General features: G+C 42.7%; 1 protein-coding gene across 1 annotated transcript in view; it reads left to right on the forward strand.

Annotated features, from left to right (window-relative positions):
- The window catches only part of LOC144769164 (extracellular calcium-sensing receptor-like), a 156,963-nt gene that overhangs the window by 70,701 nt on the left and 66,771 nt on the right, over positions 1-19,491 (forward strand). The window contains exon 3 of the mRNA XM_078653178.1: positions 4,290-4,517. Within this exon, the coding sequence (XP_078509304.1) occupies positions 4,290-4,517 (228 nt within the window). The remainder of the gene's footprint in view (positions 1-4,289; positions 4,518-19,491) is intronic.

A 19,491-nucleotide genomic window follows, 5' to 3' on the forward strand; every position in this document is an offset into this window, starting at 1 on the left:
TAGTTCTGGTGAGCCTTATTTAAATTGAAGATGTAGGGAGTGATTTAGAGTTTGAAACAGAGGGACATCCTGCCCGTGGTTATTCCACTCTATGAAACCTGCAGTTACCCTGCATCATTTAGACTGGGGAGCATCTTCATTTCTTACAGTAGAGTTTCAGCTGGCTTCTGCCTTCAGAAACCTTCAGCTGGTGGCCTGACCACCAGAGGGCCACCAACACTTATGGCATTTTCATGAGCACAGTTGTGTCGCTCTTGCACCACAAAACATGGTGCATGGGCAATGTAACCTAAAAATGTGAGTTATGGGGCTATGCAAGGCTACCTTGCATGGCCATGAATAGCTTCATAAATGTGGAGTAACGCAAGGCAGTGCAAATCTCTGTGTTGCATTACTTTGCCCTGGGAAGACTTTCCATGGGCATTGCGTGGGTTTTCCGATGCATCTCTTGTGGATTTTGATGCATTCCCAGATTTACCTGAACTGGTAAACCTGGGAATGCACCAAAATGCTACACCTTCCCAGGGGAGGCATAACAAGGAGAAATATCTTTATTTCTGCTGGTTACTTCCTCCTTCTATGTGTGCGGCATTCTGCAGAGAAATATTCCTCAATGGATTGTTTTTGTGCAGGGAGGTGCCCCTTCATGCACAAAAACAATCCTGCATGCAACACATGCACTCATGCACCATTGTACAACGGCTCCTGCATTGGTGCTAGAGAGCCAAAACGGGCCCAGCGCAGGCATGAGCTGTATTCTCTTCAATATGGTGCATTCCTGTCCATACCCAGTCGTGCATTCCTGCTCTTACCCAGTCGTGCTGTGCAGCGCAGCAAGGTGACTTGCTGACCTGCATGACTTTCCCATAAATATTCCCCTCAGTTACCTCATTACAGTCAGTAAATAGGCACTTGGAATTACACTGCCATCCATCTGAAATGTATTTTGGTACATCACAAGTGCACTCAAAACCAATTCCCTGCACAGCACAGGATATCTTACTAGCCCAGAAAGACTTCGATGACATAAGTGGCTTCCCCTTTAAACCACACATGCACCACCATCAATAAGTCTTACAGACGCCTTTCTGTATATTACAACCAAAAGGCTTACACCAGCTTGAACATCTAATGCAATCGACACCTACATTTAACAGCTTGGACACATCCTTCACAGTGATGCAGCATGATATTACTATCCTGGGTACCCATTGGATTTCCAGATGGATGCAAGAACACAAATACCAAAACTGTTCTGCTAGTTAAATGACACTTTCATGCTTTCCTTTTTCCCTCCAAAAGATTACTGCATTAATTTACTGAAGACTTTATACCAATTCAGCCAGCCAACAGGAAGCTGACCAGATAGTACTGTACATATGTCTGCACATGGTGCATCATTGAGAACACTAGTGAGGTATTCAAACATCTCTTTTTGTGTTTGTTTCAAGGGATCTGCAAGGTCTGAAGCCATGCACATAGCGATTAACAGATGAATCGAGAATGACCATGGTCAGTGTATGCCAAGTCCACTTTCACAGCTATGCAGACAAGGGCAGGTTTTGAACTGCCACAAAACCAAATCCTGATGGGCTGGATTATTTCTCTTAGTGAATGGGGGTAGGGGACGCTTTCTTCCAGTGCATGCCTGCTTTGCCTGTCATGGCATTTGCGGTCTTTCAAAGACAGCCAGTGGTATGAGGCTAAATTTGAAAGGGCTATTTATTGATCATTTTTAAGCGTGAACGTTACACGTTTACCTGGGTGCCATCCAGCCCAGCCATGCATTTCTTGTTTCAGAGCTACACAAGCTCACCAAAGCACTCAGCAGCCACTCTGCTGTGAGATAAGTCTGTTTTTGAATGCATTGACCTCTGGGCTTCAGTTTTTTGTTGTATACTGCTTGCTGCATATTTTATGTTCTTTCTGAAAAGGGTATGGAGATTCTAGGGAGAATTTGTACACTGAAGCCCTTATGTACTAGGATTTGATGTAGTGAAAGGGGAGGAATGCACTGTATTTATGCAATGTGGTGCGTTTGCGTCCTTTCTCCCTGCACTGGTGCCATTTTGGCTGCCTAGCACCAACACAGGCACCCTTGCACCATGGTATAAGGGTGCCTGTGCCGTCTGGAAGATTGTTTTTGTGCAGGAAGGGGCACCTTCCTGCAAAAAAACAATCCTAAGACATGTTTCCCTCTTTTTAGGAGTGCTTCAGAATGCAGTATAGAGAGAAAGAGGTAAAAATGAGGAGAAATAAAGTTCTTTCTCCTCATTGCGCCTCACCTCTGAAGAGATAAGATGTTGGTGCTTCCCCAGGTTTACATGCTCTTGCAAATATGGGGCAGTATTAAAATCTATGGGTGTTGCATGCGAAAACCCACCATAATGCCCATGGAACGCCTCCTGGGTTTAGAGTAAGGCAATGCAGCGATTTGCACTGCCTTACCTTACTCCATATCAATGAGGCCCTTCAAAGCCACTCATAGTGGCTTTGTGTGGCCTCATGGATATGATTTTGCAATCTTTGCCGCCGGAGCGGCACAAAAAGTGATATTCCGGCAGCGCAGGGGGCTCATAAATAAGCCCCTGAGGTCTGTAGAGAAAGCAGCTGAGGACTACTTGACCTCCATATGCCACCATATTTGAAGTGAAAAATGATTATTTTATGACGGTTCAGAAGAGCAGAAACATTAAGATGTCTAACTGCCAAGAGCCTTTACAATAATGACTAGCATTTAACTTTTTTAGTGGTTGCACATTTTACTTTTTTTAGAAACCTAGATTTTGTAAGACGTTTTTCTTAGTAGGTTTCAATAAAGTTAGTGCAGCAAGTCACAGTGCTGCGCTGCAAGATTGGGAAAGGACAGAAATGCACCATACTGAACATTATACACAGTGCTTAATTTGAGCCGGTAGTTTCTGGTGGTCGGCACTGCCACTTAATTGTCAAAACTGGCACTAACTATAGTCTGCAACACAGTGGCACTGTCTCTCGAATTTTGAGATGAGCACAGCAGCTGTTTATTAATTCAAAACACAAACAGATTACTAATACCTATCACCCAGGCCGTTTTTATAGCTTTGGGGACCTGGAAATGTAACTCTTTTAGGAGTGTGATGATTAGTAGTGTGTTGGTGCGCTTATTGGCAACTCGGGCCGGGGCAACAGGTGGTGCAAACTGAAGGCCTACTGACAAGAGTTCTGGCACTTATTGTTTTACAAATTAAGCACTGATTAAATGAAGCATTCCTGTCATTTACCAGTGTTGGTGCACAATATGCTAACTAGGAATGACGTTACAACACAAACAATTACAACGTATGCTTTTACATCGTGGTTTTTACATCGCAACGACCATTACATCGCATGATTTTACAACGCATTTTTTAAAACTACCATTACAATGCATTCCATTACAATGCATAATACTATTAGGGCAACAGTGGGGTAAGTGTTGGGTAGTGTAGGGGTAACATTACTATTCCACTCCAGTGAGTGCAACAGTAGGGTAAGTGTTGGATAGCATAGGGGTAAAACTTACTATTCCCATCTACCCCAAAACCCATACCCACCCTAAAACAAAAAAATCTCCATTACTTACCTTAAAATGAGTTGTAATGGCATGCGTTGTAGTGACATGCGTTGTAATGGCATGTTATGTAAAGGCAGTTGCGTTGTAACAGTTGAGTTGTATAAGCAGTGCGATGTAATGACTGCATTGTAATGGATGTTTCCGGCTAACTAGCGCTAATGCAGGCACCATTGCACCATGGTGGAAGGGCGCCTGCGTTGTAGCAGGATTGTTTCCGTGCAGTAAGGGACAATTTCCTGCACCAAAACAATCCCCCTGTGGCATTTTCCTGTCTCTGCAGAATGCAACACATAGAAAAAGGAAGTATCAAGGCGAAATAAAGATATTTCTCCTCGTTATGCCTCACCTGAGAGGTGTAGCATTTTGATGCATTCCCAGGTTTACCAGTGTTGGTAAATCTGGAAATGCGCCAAAATCTATGGGTGGATGAGTGGGAACACCCATGCTCCACCCATGTAACACCTTCCCAGGGCAGTGTAACACAACACTGCGATTTCCACTGCATTGCATTACTCTGGATTTATCATGCCATGCAGGGTCACGCAAGGGGGCTTTGGTTGGCTTGATAAATCCGACTTAGATTTTGCTCATTCTTGCGTCTACATGCAAGGGTGACGCGAAACTTTCATAAATATGCCCTTAATGTACAAGAAGAGACTTTCATAAAATAATAGATTTTCGATTCCTGTTTTAGCTTTTGCACTATCTGAAAAATGTTCGCACAAAGAATTCAGCGGGTAAAGAGGTGTCCTTCGACAGAAATGGAGATGCTCCACCACTCCTGGATTTTGTACACTGGCAGATGACTTCAAAGGACACAAGCAGGTTTCTGAAAGTGGGCACCTTTGATTCGAGTGCACGAAGAGGACAGAAGCTTATCATCAACAGCAGTGCCATTGAATGGAGTGGAGGGTACAATAAGGTAAGAACAATCAAGAGGATGGACTAACTGCAAAGTTGTTTTTTTCATTTTCCTGCCACAAATTTATGTCACTCTGAAAACACAACAGGCTGGTGGGGTAACAAGACCTATATAAAATCAATTATTATTAATATATGAGTTTAACTAATGAATTGAGGAGAAGAAGGCAATAAAACTGATCCGTTGTGGCTGACAGTGTGCAAAGATGAAAACAGATCCAATAGTTTGTTTATTTTTCTGCTATTGCCAGACTTTGTGGCATCTCTATCTTTCCACCACACTAAAATGACTACGTGTTTCATTTGAAAAGGAAATCAGGACATTTTGGTAAACAATATTATTACTATAGACTTATTAAATATTTTGGTGGGATGATTTGTTTTGAATTTTTAGGCGCTTGTTAGCAGGACTTGATATCTTTACCAATCCTGATCACATGAGGATGGAGACCCCCTTCTACTAAACTTGGCCTGTCGACGACCTTGTCGCTTACTGCTTTTTGACGCCTTCCCGAGCCCATCATCTCTCCAAGCACCAATTTAAGAACCTGGAAAATAGCCACAGGTGAGACCTGTGAATCCGAGCTCATCAAATAGCCCTACTACCTTATGTTTTAAATTACGATTGCCACCAGCAACTTCAACACCTGGCTCCCCTTAAGAGACAGCCAGGAATCCTGCAGAAACTTGCACTAGAATAGGTGCATTAAAGAACCAAGACTGCTCAAGCACCATTAAAATCAGCTAAAATCCCATTGTCGATGCTCCTACTCAGACCCAGACAGGAGAACATATAAATCAGCACTACACAGCTATCATGCAGATTTAAGACAAGCAAGGTGCATCTCCCTGGTTGCACGCATCCACCCATCACTCTATGTACATACCTGTCTAACTTTTTGAAAACAATATCAAGTATATCTTTGACAATTTCCAGCACCTCCTCTGGACCCTGTAGAATTAATCACCCTTCCATCCACTACCACATCGGGGGCATCCCTGTCCCTCCTTTCTCTGACGAACTCAGTGGATAACACCAAAAATATGCATTCCATACAATCTGGCTCTCCCAAAGATCCCTGCCTTAAGTACATCATCACATTTGGTCATGAATTCATGGGCTCCACCCTCACTAGCCTCTTTAATATTTCTCTTACATCTGCATTCTACCCTACCAAATTGAAACAGGACCTGCCCCTCCTCGAGGAACAATTTCATGACCCTAACGCTTTAGTAAACTTTAAACCAATTTCTCTTATTTTTCCAGACAAATTTCTCGAGAAACTCTCAAACTTACAACTCTCTAGCTGCCTTGAATTCCATCAATCCAAAGCAATCACATGTCCTCCTCCTGATATTTCTTTATTAGAGCATATTCATAAGTAATTTTCTTCTACCAGACAGCTGTGGTAATCTATTTTTCAGACTATGATTCTGTCTCTTTTTACTTCAGTATTTCTCAGTACTTACTGTCTAGACTTCAAGTTAATCAGGACCCCATCTTCTTGGACTTCCTCACCACTCATCTAGTTCTGCCAGCCTCCGTTCTTTGCACTGTCTCCCACTGACAAACTCAGGGGCAGATTTACAAGCCCCTTGTGCCTCATTTACGCCGCCATTGCGTCACTTTTGTGATGCAGCGGCGACGCAAATCCTGCTCTATGGTGCGGGGGTACTTACGACGTGACGTTGTAATGCCCTGCGCCACATGTAGGCATTCCTGTGCAGGGGGAGGGCATTCCGGCGCAGGAACGCCTCCTAAAAGTGGCTGAGTGAAATCTACAAGATTTCACTCAGTCACTTTTGAGCCCATGCTGCGTCAAAACCCTGCACCTGCTTGAAGCAGGCGTAAGGATTGACGCAGCATTAACTAAATAGGGCCCCCAGAGCATTGCTGGAGCTGCGTCGCGCTTGCGACGCAACTCCAGCAATGCGTCACTTTTACGGCACAGATGCGTCATGCATCTCTGCCGTTTTTGCACCATGGTGCGCCGCATTGTAAATGTGGCGCATACATGATGGCGGAGCTGTGGCGCACAATAACTGGCGCATCCCTGCTGATTTACAGGGGTTCGCCAGTTATTGTAAATATGCCCCTCAGTCTTTTAATACTCTCTAGCTATGTTCAGGGGCTTTGTATGATGCACAACAACGTTTGTCTTTCAAATCCATCCACCACCATTTTGCCTTTTGCTTTATGTTCTGATATCCACTCTCTTCGTGATGGCAGATGATCCTTTTCATTCCTTGTCCTTAAAGAGTATAATCAAATTTAATTTTCTCTTCAATCACAGTTCAAATAGGATGTCCTATTGGGTAACAATGCACATTGCTAAATTATATCATCATTGTCATTATCAACGAAACCAAGTAGCGAGAAATGTGTGAAAGTGTTTGATGTATGCTTGTGACTGTGCCTTAGTTTTACTGAAGGTGGAAAATTATTTTTGAAAGGGGGATCATTTCTGAACACCTTCCTCCATATTAGACGGCTATAGTGCCCTGTGACGAAAATCGAGATATTGGAGTCTATTGTTTCTTCAAAATGAAAGTTCTTGTTGGAAATGTGTCCTTTCTGCATGGTCAGCCCATATTTTTTTGCCTTTTTGCTGAATCCTATTTTATGTATGTAGAATTCTACACTTTTTCCCTGCTAATCAGTAGTAAAATGTTTGTGCTCCTTGTTTCAAAATGGTAAAATTGATATGCACCTTATTGGTTTATTTAATTTGCCTATAGGTCCATAGTATATGGTACCAAGTGTACCCAGGGCATTTAAATTAAATGCTACTAATGGTCAGCAGCACTCATTGTGGCACTTTAAAGCATGTCTCCAGGCCCACCACTGTAGCCTGTCTGTGCAGTTATAAAACTGAAAATGTAATGTGGCAAAATATTTCATTTCAACTGGTCTAAACCTCCCTTAAAAAAGTCACCTCTAAGTAGGCCTTAATGCCCAAAAGGCAGGGTGCATGATTTTCTAGGACATGAGCACCTTAAAGCTACTTTAACTGAGGCTGTTCCAGTGGAACACACTTAGATACAATAGTACATACTAATATTGTGTCTCAGGGATGACACTAGCTGCAAAGTTAATTAAACAACGATTTTTAGTAGTTAATAAAAAATCCAATTCAATGGTGCAGTCAGATTTTTTTTAAATATTAAGAAAAAGTAACTTTTAGAAAGCTGCTCTTGCCCTCTCCTAAGTCCTTGGAAGCTAAATCTGCATTTTGCTCTCCCTTTCTGAAAGCCACTAATGAGCATTGAATAGGCGGAAATAAGATGTGTATCTGCTCCCAGAAGCAAACAATAGGCTGACGTGAATGGCAGAAATGACCCATCTGAATCTGAGAGAATGTACAGGGTGGGGTTGTGAGGGTCCTTTTTGACATTAAAGTGTCAAATCATGCTTAAATTTAACATCTTGCTTGACCGTTCTGCTGGTGTTTTTTCATATGACACTTCAAAGAAGCCTCCCATGTCAAAAGCAAATGATAGCTGAAACTTGAGCAGGCCCTTCTTTGTCCCCCCCCCCAGCCAGAGAGGCCCAATTACAGGGGGCCTCTTTATGACATTGCAGTGTCAAAGAGGCAAATGTGAGACCATACTTATTTGTGCGTATTCACTGTCAGGTTGATGAAAACTCAGGTTTGTTCTACCAGACTTCTGCCTCTAAAGGAGTTGTTGGTATAGGGCTTGCCTCATACTGGATTTTAGTGCTAGTAGTAAAATGACACTAGGATTGCCTTAGTACACTTCACACACACCCAGCCCTCAGAGCCCAAATTGAGTGTTTCTGAAGATGTAGGCATGCTTAAAAATGTTCAAAGTAAGTAGTGGTATGTAATGTTATTCATTTATTTAATATAGTGTTTTATATAGCGCAAACAAGACCCTTTCAGGTGACAGAGCGCTTTACACAGATAACAGTAAAAGGTATGTTACAAAGATTGTAGGTAATATTCAACGTACAATATAAGACACATAAGTAAACAGTGAAAATCAAACATAGCAACCTATTAGCATTGCCACAGTCCTCATTAGAGAAAGACAGGTGTATAGACTGGAGGAGAAGCACAGGGAAGTGTTTGCAAGGGAGTGGCAAAAAAAGTAACAGTGTCCGAGCAGGAAAGAGTTTTTCATGAAGGAAGGCAGAAATTTCCTTATCAAGTTTGCAAGTAGAGTTTTTATATTCAAAGTCAAAGTCGAAAGAACTTTATTCGAATGTTCATAGTAACATCCATAAAAGCACATTTCAATAAAATTACAATTAATGCATAAAATTCATATATTACAAAAAATCACATGAAATAAAAAGTTTACAGGCAGACTACACAGTAAAAAAGAAGAATTTTTAAATAGTTAAAAAGAAGAACTCACGACAAGAACACAATTATCCCTCCATACTTTTCCTGAATTTGACCGCAAGTTTTAAAAAACTACATACAAACAAAATGCAATCACTACTTAAAAGTTGGAGGTAATAAAGTGCTGGACGAGTATGTGCAAAGTTCAGCTCTTTGAGTATTGATTTTAGATATAATTTCCGAGGTACCAGATAGAAAGAGCAGATGAATAAGAAGTGTGCCAGATCTTGTGGAGACTTATCGTCGCAGCCGCACGATGGCAACACTTGGCCTCGATGGGCCCCCCTCGGTACTGCCAGTAGAAGATGAAATAAGTCTAGGCGAAACCTCGTGAGCAAAAAACGGCCATAGCCTGACACGGGCCACGACAGGTACGGTTCCATGTGCACAGAGGTTTTTACAAGTACATGTTTCCGTACACTGTCTTTCTTTAATTCGGCCTCCTCCCGGGCAAAGTACCTAAAAGAAATAAATGACTTCTTCACAGAGGTAACATCAGATTTTCTAGTAAGTTCTGGGGTTACAAAGAGATCAGGGCGCCCTAGTTCGATTAAACATTTTCTAATATATTTGAGCCAGGGGACTTTAGATCCATTTTCCCATGTTATTGCTTCTTTTAGAATTTGTTGGGTAAGGGGTATTTCAGTATTTACCCAGCAGTTTAGCCAACAAAGTATAGGATTTACGGCTAAACTGTCGCTTAGGTATGGCATACCCAGCTCTTCATGAACAGAGAAATTACCAGTACCCCTTGGTACCCTCAGGACTCGTTTTAGGAAGTTATTTTCAGTGACTTCCAAGCCTCTGGATGGAGTAAACCCCCATAACTCACTGCCATAACACGCAATAGACATACTTTTTGTTTTATACAGTTGGAGCAGTGCCGTCACTGGGGTGTTTCCTATTTTTCTTGCAAAATCAAATATTGCTGCATTAGCCCTTGTTACCTCACCCATTTTCCTCTGTATAGCGTGTCCCCAATTTAACTGATGGTCCAAGAGGACACCTAGATAAGAAAATGTCTTAGTCACAGGAATTTTTTCCCCATTAACATTAAAGGTATTTGGTTTTTTATACCCCAAGCCTACCTTCATGACATAGGACTTTGAGTTGTTAATACTCAAGTCCCATGAGGACATGAAGTCATGAAATGCTTTTAGCAGGGTTTGTAGGCCGGCTGCGGTCCTGGAGATCAGGACTGCATCGTCCGCATAAAGCAGTACCGGCAATCCTTTCCAGCCTACGTACGGGTAATCGACTCCTGTGTCAAGGAGATGCTGTTCTAAGTCATTAATGTACAAGTTGAAGAGGAATGGGGCTAAAATACCCCCTTGTCTAACACCCCGATGTATTCCAAATTCCCTTGTTACTTTTAAATCTTGTGTATATCTAACATTTGCACGTGTGTCAGAATGCATGTCGGCTAGGAAATTTATCAGATTCTGCTCTATGCCCATTTTTGCCATGACATCCCATAATCTACCTCGGTCTACACAGTCGAAAGCTGACGATAGATCCATGAATGCCATGTGGATTGTACCTTCTCTGGCCATGGTATATTTCCCTATAATCATATATAGGTTCAAGCACTGGGTAATCGTTGAATGACCAGGCCTGAAGCCATATTGAATTGGGGAAATTATATTGTTTTCATCTGCCCACGTTTTTAATCTATTTAAAATTACACCACCTACCACTTTTGCTACAGAGTTAATTAATGATATTGGTCTGTAGCAAACTGGACTGCTACGGTCTCCTTTTTTAAAAACAGGTACTATGGTAGAAATCCCCCATGACGATGGGCAACCAGATGTCGCCGCCGCATTAATTACAGCCGTGAGGACTGGGGCCCAAAGTGATGGCAGGGATTTAAAGAGATCCGGGGGAAGGCCATCAGGCCCAGGGGCCTTATTGCAAGGTAGGCCTTGAATACCTATTTCAATCTCATTAGCTGTAAAATGCAAAACGTTCTCCATAGGAGTAATAAAAGAATATTCTGCCTGAGGCTTATTATTACTTTTAAAAATGGTACTGAAATGGGTAACCCAGTCTTCCTCGGGAATATTTGTGCCAAGGACCAGATTACTCGGGTCATCAAACAAAGGTTTGTTGATGATTTCCCAGAACCTGGCACTATTACCCAAAATTTTCGGGTCTAGGAGAGACTCCCATGTACTTGCCTTAACCTCTTTTTTCCGTGTTGCGAGGCATTTTTTATATTGTGTACGCATGGCTTTGATACAGGCCGGGTCTCTAGGTCTAGCTTTTAAGGCTGTCTTGAGGTCTCTGTTGGCCTTAAAGCAAGAGTGATCAAACCATTTTGGATTGTTTCCAATACACCCTCTTGCTGGCACTGTTAACAAAGACCCTACTATTGCAACGACCCCCTCAAAGGCAGACAAAGTTTGACCAGGAAATGATGTGGGTGACACACAAATTGACAGATCAGAGCTACAAAGGTTATTTATCGATGCATACAAATTATCACAGTCCACCATAGTCCATTTTAGGCGGCGTTTTCCCTTTATAGATTTTATGGTTCCACGGCTTTCACTGTACTTTCCCAATTCAAGAATGCCTCCACCAACATTAATGGAAATCGGGTTATGATCACTGTGGGTATTCCATTGAATGCGGAAGTCCGAAGCAAAATTCGCAAGATCCGTGGATAATAGAATATGGTCTATGTATGAACCATTTAAGTTGCCTTTATAGGTAAGGACTTGGAAGAGTGTATGCTCCGCTGTCTCAGACATAGCAGCAACTAGGTTATATTTATCCATCATGTTGTTAAGCTGTGTTCCGCGCCGCGAGTGGTCAAAGTGAAATCCTTTTATGCTGTTGCACCCTAAATATCCCATGGGCGTCTCTCCAGGATTCCCACAGGGATGTGTATTAAAGTCTCCTGCAATCAGCAATTTACTCGACAAATACCCCTTATTTTCACTCAGAAAGTCACTCAGGTGTTGTAAGTTACATTCTCCAAGTTGGTTAGGGGCATTGTAAAAATTGATCAAAGTCAGGGTACATTTACCCCTTTTTAACTCAAGTACTTGGAGGTTCCTATTTCCTGTGTGACAAATGGTTTTATGGTGTGTAAGAGCCAAACTTATATAGATTGCCAAACCCCCGTTTGCTCTCCCACTGCTTGAGGGCTCTGCTGGGTTGAAAAAACTTTGGTATCCCTCAATGTGAACAAATTTTTTATCTACCAACCAGGTCTCTTGCAGGCATATCACTACGTGTTGTTTGACGAAAGACAGCCAAGTTGGATCACAGATTTTATCGGCCAGGCCTGCCGTATTCCAGGAGACCAGACTTGTAGCATTTGAGCCTATGTTTAGATTTACATTTACGGATTTAGCAGCTTTTGGAAAAATAGGCTCTGATCTAGTGGCTACCTGTTCTACAAATACATTATGATGTTGTTCTGCATTAGATGGTTCGTGACTAAGAACTACTTCATAGTCTATAAGCAGTTCTGATGTATTTTGTAGAGGTATACCCTCAAATGGGGAACTTGTGTCTGAAACCATTTGCTCAGTTGTTGATAAGCTATTGATAATATCAAAATCGTTTAAACCCTTTATACCATTACTTTTGTCGGGTATCAGCTCACTATTTAAAATATCTTTATATACACAGGAAATTTGTGATTCAGGTAGTCAATCAACCCCCTCCAAGTCACACTGGTCATAAAAGGCATGACATCTGGTTGAAATTGGAACGTTGTACTGATTGTTCATATTAGGGAAGCAGGGATATTCCTGTTGAGGTGCCTGGTGTAAACCTTCCCTACTCTCTAGGTACATTGTAGAATAATCTGTAGTTTTATAGTTCCAAGATATAGCCTGGTCTGGATATAACTGGTCACCCATATTGGGATGGCTGATATTGCCTACATTATGCCAGTTTTGATGTTGGTTAGTGTGGGTATAAGACCCTCTCTGTTCCCCCAAAAGATAAGGATGCCTAATATTTGGCCCAAGACCATTTGAGGGGTAGAAATAACTAAGGTCCTTTGTGCGGATAAAGCTATTTGTAGAACTGTCCCTCCACCTAGTGATGTACCTTGCCACTCTAGTGTCGTTAAAAGTTACAATAATGCATTCACCTTCTGTAGACTTAAATCTGTGGCCCACCCAATCTACCCTCCTAACATGAGCTATACGTCCGTCAAGATGTGGGTGGAGTGGCCTATGAGTAGTTAACCAGTGAGACACCTTATTTTTTACCTCCCCATATGTTTCTGTCTTTCCTCCCCCAGCTTAGGAACACCTATCATCACCATTGTGTATGGATGAGACTCTGGGGAAAGGTTAGTATGAATTGGCTTTTTAGGGGGTTTTCGAGTTGAATTTATAGTGGTGTTATTTATTGGCACATTTTGCGCCAGTACGGACCTTGATGAACCGTGCTGGTCAGTTTGTTTGTCTAAGCATGAACCCTCAGCTGCCCATTCACTCTCATCGTTATCAGCCAGCGGGGACTTAGGAGTTGCATTGATGTCTGGAATTACTACAGGAACACTATTATTGTTATAGGCAATAGAGTTTTTGTTGGAAACATTTAAGACAGAACCTGTCAATAAGAGAGGTAGTGGCTGTTTAATATTACCAATACCAGGAGGATTTTTAGGTCGTACAGCCTTTTTGTTAGACAATTCAGGTGGACATTTGACTGGCGCCTCTTTTGTAGATATAAATTCAAGTGTTTCCCGTAGAAATGCTGTATTTTTATTTTGTATGAAATCTGATTTCTCAATCATTTCTTCTAGCTTGATAAATCTTTCACGTATTGGCAGCAAGAGGGACCTTATAAGATGTTCTATGTGGTCCAAACATATAGTATCGCCTGGAACTAATGAATCAGTCTGACATGACCGATCAACGCTGTCTGATGTATTATCTAGCCGTTGAGTTACCGTCATACTAGTTGGTAGTAAGGTCTGATGAGTAGTTATCTTATTTGTCTGTTTGGCCAGTCTAAAACTAGACCAAACGTCTTTTGATGAAAATTTATGTTTACAGATAGGTCGTGAAATTAGCCTCCTGTTTGTTTTTAACTTTTTCCTATACCGTCTTCTAGGTTTAATTATCAGGCTATCCTTTCCATTCACAGGGGTGTTCAAAGGTAGCAAGCCCGCCGAGTTTACTTCACACGATAGAGTTAAAGGTGCGTCCTTCAGTGAGGAGGAGGTACCTTGATGTGTCTGTGGACTGCAAATTAGTGGTGAACTACTTTCCGCGCTATTACAGATTAATGGTATACTTGTGTCTAGAATAGAAATTTCTCTGGCTTGAGTATTCGGCAGTCCTGTAAAGGATTGCATTAAGAGTGAAACCTGCGAATTTATAGAACAATCAAAGGTGTTAATAGCAGGAGTGTTGTGTAATGATAAATTAGGAAAACATAATTTAGGGGTTAGCGATAGACGTCTCTCCGTATTTTGAATGGCATCAGCCACAACATTAATAGTTTTCTGCAGCATTATATCAATCGCAGTCATGGTAGGCAGAGGTGTAGTAGAAGACACTTTGTTCCTGGTGGAAGATCTAGTAGCGATGGGTGTCTTTTTAGCTTTCATCATACTGTATTAGATTACCCTTGAGCAGTCAGTTTATCTACAGCTGTGCAGTACAAATGCCTTTGCTTTAGATCGTGGATATCAATCGCTGAACAAGCAAGCAGATGATGTAATAATGTCTCTCACCTTGTACTGGAATTAACGAGCGACGATCAAAGGGGATGGCCGTCCCGTCCTCCTTGGGCCTCTGAGGGCCACAGAGGGCTCGCCCTTTGCCCGGGCTTAGCCCGGCGCACCCGCGCGCTCCCGCGACGCGGATGTGGGGCCTGATTTAAATGCGCCGCCTGGCGCGCTATAGAGTGCTGTGACTTCCGGTAGAGGGTCAAGGGCTGCTGGGCAATGTAGTGTGCAGGCCCTCTCGCTCTCCCCTACTCGGCAGCTGCAGGTGACAAGCAGCGGCGACGGAAGAGCGGTACACCAACACCGGTCCTCCCTCTGAAAAACGAAGGTTACTGGGCAAAAGGTAGGGCGTCAGCAAGTCCGTGGCAGAGACTTTCACAGTGGTGTTTCCCCCGCTCCACCGATGTGGGGCCTGATTTAAATGCGCCGCCTGGCGCGCTGTAGAGTGCTGTGACTTCCGGTAGAGGGTCAAGGGCTGCTGGGCAATGCAGTGTGCAGGCCCTCTCGCTCTCCCCTACTCGGCAGCTGCAGGTGACAAGCAGCGGCGAGGGGAGAGCGGTACACCAACACCGGTCCTCCCTCTGGAAAACAAAGGTTACTGGGCAAAAGGTAGGGCGTCAGCAAGTCCGTGGCAGAGACTTTCACAGTGGCGTTTCCCCCCATATTCATTAAGATGTAAGTGGAAGGATTGCATCTGATATAAGGCTGGAGAGAGTTCCAGATTTTCAGGGTGATTCGGTTGTAGGTTTTCTTTTTGATAAAATGTTATGTTCTACGTAGTAGCAAACTCGTACTTCTTGAAGGTATGTTTCCACCCACTAGGGTCAGTTCCTGGGCCAGGTACGAGGGGGTATTGTAGTGCAGTGCTTTGTGGGTCATGCAGGCAGTTTTGAAGTGTACCCTAGCCTCATAGGGTAGCCAATTCAGTGTTTGGAAGCCGGGGGAGATATGATCAAGTTTTTTAGATCCAATTAACCAGGCTGCAACATTCATATTGACCTTAATGGTACAAATGTGATTTTTTGGAAGCCCACATGTGTAGCACTGCCCTAGTCTTATTTTGATAGTATCAGCGTGAGCTGCTATTTTGAGGTCTGCCAAGGGAAATTATTGTTTGAGTTTCCTCAAAGCGTGAAGTTGCAGGTTGCCTCCTCTGGTGGCAGCAATGACGTGCTTTGTCATGGAGAGTGTATAGACCAGAGAAATACCTAAGGATTTTGCCAAGTCAATGAGATGTGGGGTACAATTCAAGACAGTGAGATGTGGGAGCCAGTCTTTAATACTGTGGATGATGGCAGGCAAAGAGATCAGGAGTTCTGATTTTGAAGGCATTGAGTTTGAGGTGGTTGACAGTCAGCCAATATTTTAATCAGGATGTCTTTGAGGATATTGATGTCGTCAGAGGAGGATATTTTCATTTGTAGCTGGGAGTCATCTGAATACATGTGGTAGGAGATGTGTGCCAGTTTGAGGATTTCTGTTCTGTTATGTTATATACATTTGTTGAGTGCACTTGTCACCTGTGAGGATACCCAGGTGCTTGAGCAGGGGTGTAGGTTGAGCGAGAGTAGGTATGGATCATCCGAAGAAGAATCGCAGGGTTAGTTGAAGAGCCAGGTATTCAGTGATGTAGGAAAAAGAATGACCTCCAGCTCTTCTTCTGTGGATGCGTGGGATACATGCAAGTGAGAGACATAGATTGCAATTGCCTGGTGGGTTGGTAGAAGTGGACATGATAGTTGAGGTAGACAGGTCCAATGTTATAGAGAGCTTTGAATGCATCGGTGAGCAACTTGAATTGGCAGTGTTTCTGATTGGGGAGTCAGTGGAGCTCTCTGAGGTGAGGCAACATGTAGGTGCGGCGAGGCAAGTTTAAGATGAGTCGGACTGCAATTTTCTGATTGGTCTGGAGTCTCTGTGTGAGGTTCCTTTGGATTCTGGCATAGAGTGTGTTGCTGTAGTACAGCCTGTTCATGATGAGGGCTTGAGTGATGATGCATATGGTGGTTTGAAGTAGTTACTTGAAGATCTTATGTAGCATTCATAGATTGAGGAAGCAAGGGTTGGTGTCGCCGTTTATCTGACATGCCATGGTGAGTTATATCTAGGACGAGTCTCAGGTTTGTGGCTTGTTCCGATGGGATTGGCATTTTTCCTAGTTCCACTGGTCACTGAGAGAGGTCTCAATGTTAACGTTTGTTTCTGAGAATCAGTACTTCCATTTTATCTGTGTAGAGATTCAGGCAGTTCTATTTCATCCAGTCTGCCACGGTGGTCATTCATTTTATGTAATTGTTTCTGGTGGGGCTGGCATTGTCTGTCAAGGATAGGATGAGCTGCGAATCATTGGCTTAGGATATGATATTGAACCCATGGACTCTGATGATGCTTGCAAGGGGTGCCAGGAAGACGTTGAAGAGTATTTGACTGAGAGGTGAACATTCCGGCACTGCATGGAGGAGTTTTTTTAGGTTCTGAGACGTATGGTGGAGGCCTGACTCTGTGTTCTATGTGTGAGGGAGGTAGCTATACACTTTAGAGCTGGTCCTTCTATTCTGATGTGGTGTAGCCTTGAGACAAGGGTGTAGTGGGAGACGGTATTGAAAGCTGATGATAGATCGAGCAGGATAAGAGCTGCAGTGATCAAAAAAGAACTGAACCTGCTGTCTGAAACCTGGGAGGAGCCCTGGAGGACTGGACCACTTTCTCGCCTGTACCCAGGAGAATGTAGTGTACTCCAAGAGTCATAAGGCTGACCTACTATACAAGGTACTGGGATGCAAAAAATCCAAGAGGCCTTTCCTGAAACAGCCAGCTGATCAGAAGCAACTGGAACTGAATTGCACTCTACTGGTTTGTCGCTAAGTGCATCCCCTGAGGTCCTCGGGCTTTAGAAGTGTACTTATGGGGGTGGATTAAAGGACTAAAGTCAGAAGGTAAAATCTTTTGTCGAGAATGAACCTAAGTTGGTGTGTCTGACTTGTGCTCTATCATGGCCAGAATCAAAGTGCACCTAGGTTCTACCACAATCATTTATTACCATTTTCAGAATGTGCTTCTTGGCTCTAAATGCATCTAAACTTTAAAAACTCACATTTCTGAATCCTTTATTGGATTTTTGTTGTTTCGGTGTCATTGTCTTTATTAAATGTTACCCTAAGATTCAAATTTGTTTTGGTATTTTTATTGTTTTGCATTTCATCTTTATTGTTGTTGTAGGATTGCTGAAATACCTAGCACTGTGCCTCCAAGTTAAGCCTGTCTGCTTTGTGCTGGAGCTACCAGGCAATTGAGCTCAGTGTTATCTAGTGACATTAGTGGTGCACCCTGACAAGGATTGTGATTATTACTTGAGATGGTTACTTACCCCCGAAAAATAGCCTAATTTCTTACATTGGTGGTAAATGGTGAGATCTAGGACTTGTGTTTTGCAGTACCACTCAGTAATTTAAGTTAAAAATAAAAAAGCACCTTTGTAATCTGACATAAAAATGTACTTTTGTTTTTCATATTGATATTTGATTTTTAATTGGATATTGGATATTTTTTTATTTTTCTCTAAATTTTATTCCTACCATCCAATTTTGCACCTGTGATTTTTTAAAGAATTGAAGTGCATAGATTAGCATTGAGAGCTTCAGCATGACAGATCTGACGAAACTGTGTAAGGAGAGAGCTGGCAAAGGTATCTAACAAGAAGGAGTACCAGATCGCCCTCAGAGCCTGGGAAGAAGTCTGAATGCTACAGTCCATCATACAGGAACAGGAGGAGGATGATGATGAGGAGAATGACTTTGCAGTGGACTCAGAGCAAATGGAGAAGGAGGATTCGGATTTACCTGCCTTGCCCAGAGTGGAAAGCAGCGTTTTCTTGCAGCTTGACCCTATCAGAGTTAGAGTACAGGAGAAAAGAGAGAAACCTAAACTACAACTGGAAACTGTTTCCATAGAGGAAATTAAAATAGAACTGGAAGAAAAGAAGTTAGCCTTGGTATTGGAAGAGGAAAAGGCCGCGTTGGACCATAATGTCAGCCAGAATGAACTGAAGCCAAAGAATGTGTCTGAGTACAGTGATGATGGTGACTGTGACAGTGAAATGGCAGACGTCCACATTCCCAAAGACCTGTTGCTTAGCTATGTGATGGAGTATGATATTGACAAGAGGTTAGAGGACTATGAGTTAGCTTTGTGCATGCCTACTAATCGAAAAGGGCTGAGAGGCTAGCCTGTGGAAGCACATGCCTATTACAGGGAGGGATACCTCGTTTACCATTGAGAAAGCTGTTAGGATGAGGTATGCCCCCACAAAGAAAGCCCTTGTTGAGAAGTTTGGTCTGACCCCTGAAAAGTATTTCCTGAAGTTCAGGAGTTGCCAGAAGCAGACACACCAGTCAAGGGTTGATTTTATGTATTCATTAAACAAGGCACTGGAAGGTTGGGTGAAGGGCATAAAGTAAATGATTATGATGGGCTCCACAATTTAATAATGAAAGAGCACATGTTCGGTAATTGTTTTGCAGAGTTGCACCAACATTCTCCTCCCAGTGTATGCTGGTCTTGGCAGGAAGGCAGAAGGCTAATTCTTCAGGCTCAAGGTAAGTGGTCTTGACTACATGGGTGATAGCCCCTCACTCAGTAGGGAAGCTAGCAGCTCAAAGTCTTGGTGATCTTTCCACACTGATGAACAGCAGGTGAGTCTAATATTCACATTAGCAAAATTGGCAAGCCACATCTCCTGTATGGGGTACAGTGCTCACCTTTGACTAGCCTTTCCAGGCCCTGGGCTTTCAAAATGGAATCCACAGGCCTTTTATATACCAAGCACAGCAAAGATACAACACAGCAAGTACATGCAAGTATCAGTGCTTAATTTGAAACACAATGAGTTCCTGTGCCAA

This window comes from Lissotriton helveticus, chromosome 7 (assembly GCF_964261635.1).
Source record: "Lissotriton helveticus chromosome 7, aLisHel1.1, whole genome shotgun sequence".
Taxonomy (NCBI): domain Eukaryota; kingdom Metazoa; phylum Chordata; class Amphibia; order Caudata; family Salamandridae; genus Lissotriton; species Lissotriton helveticus.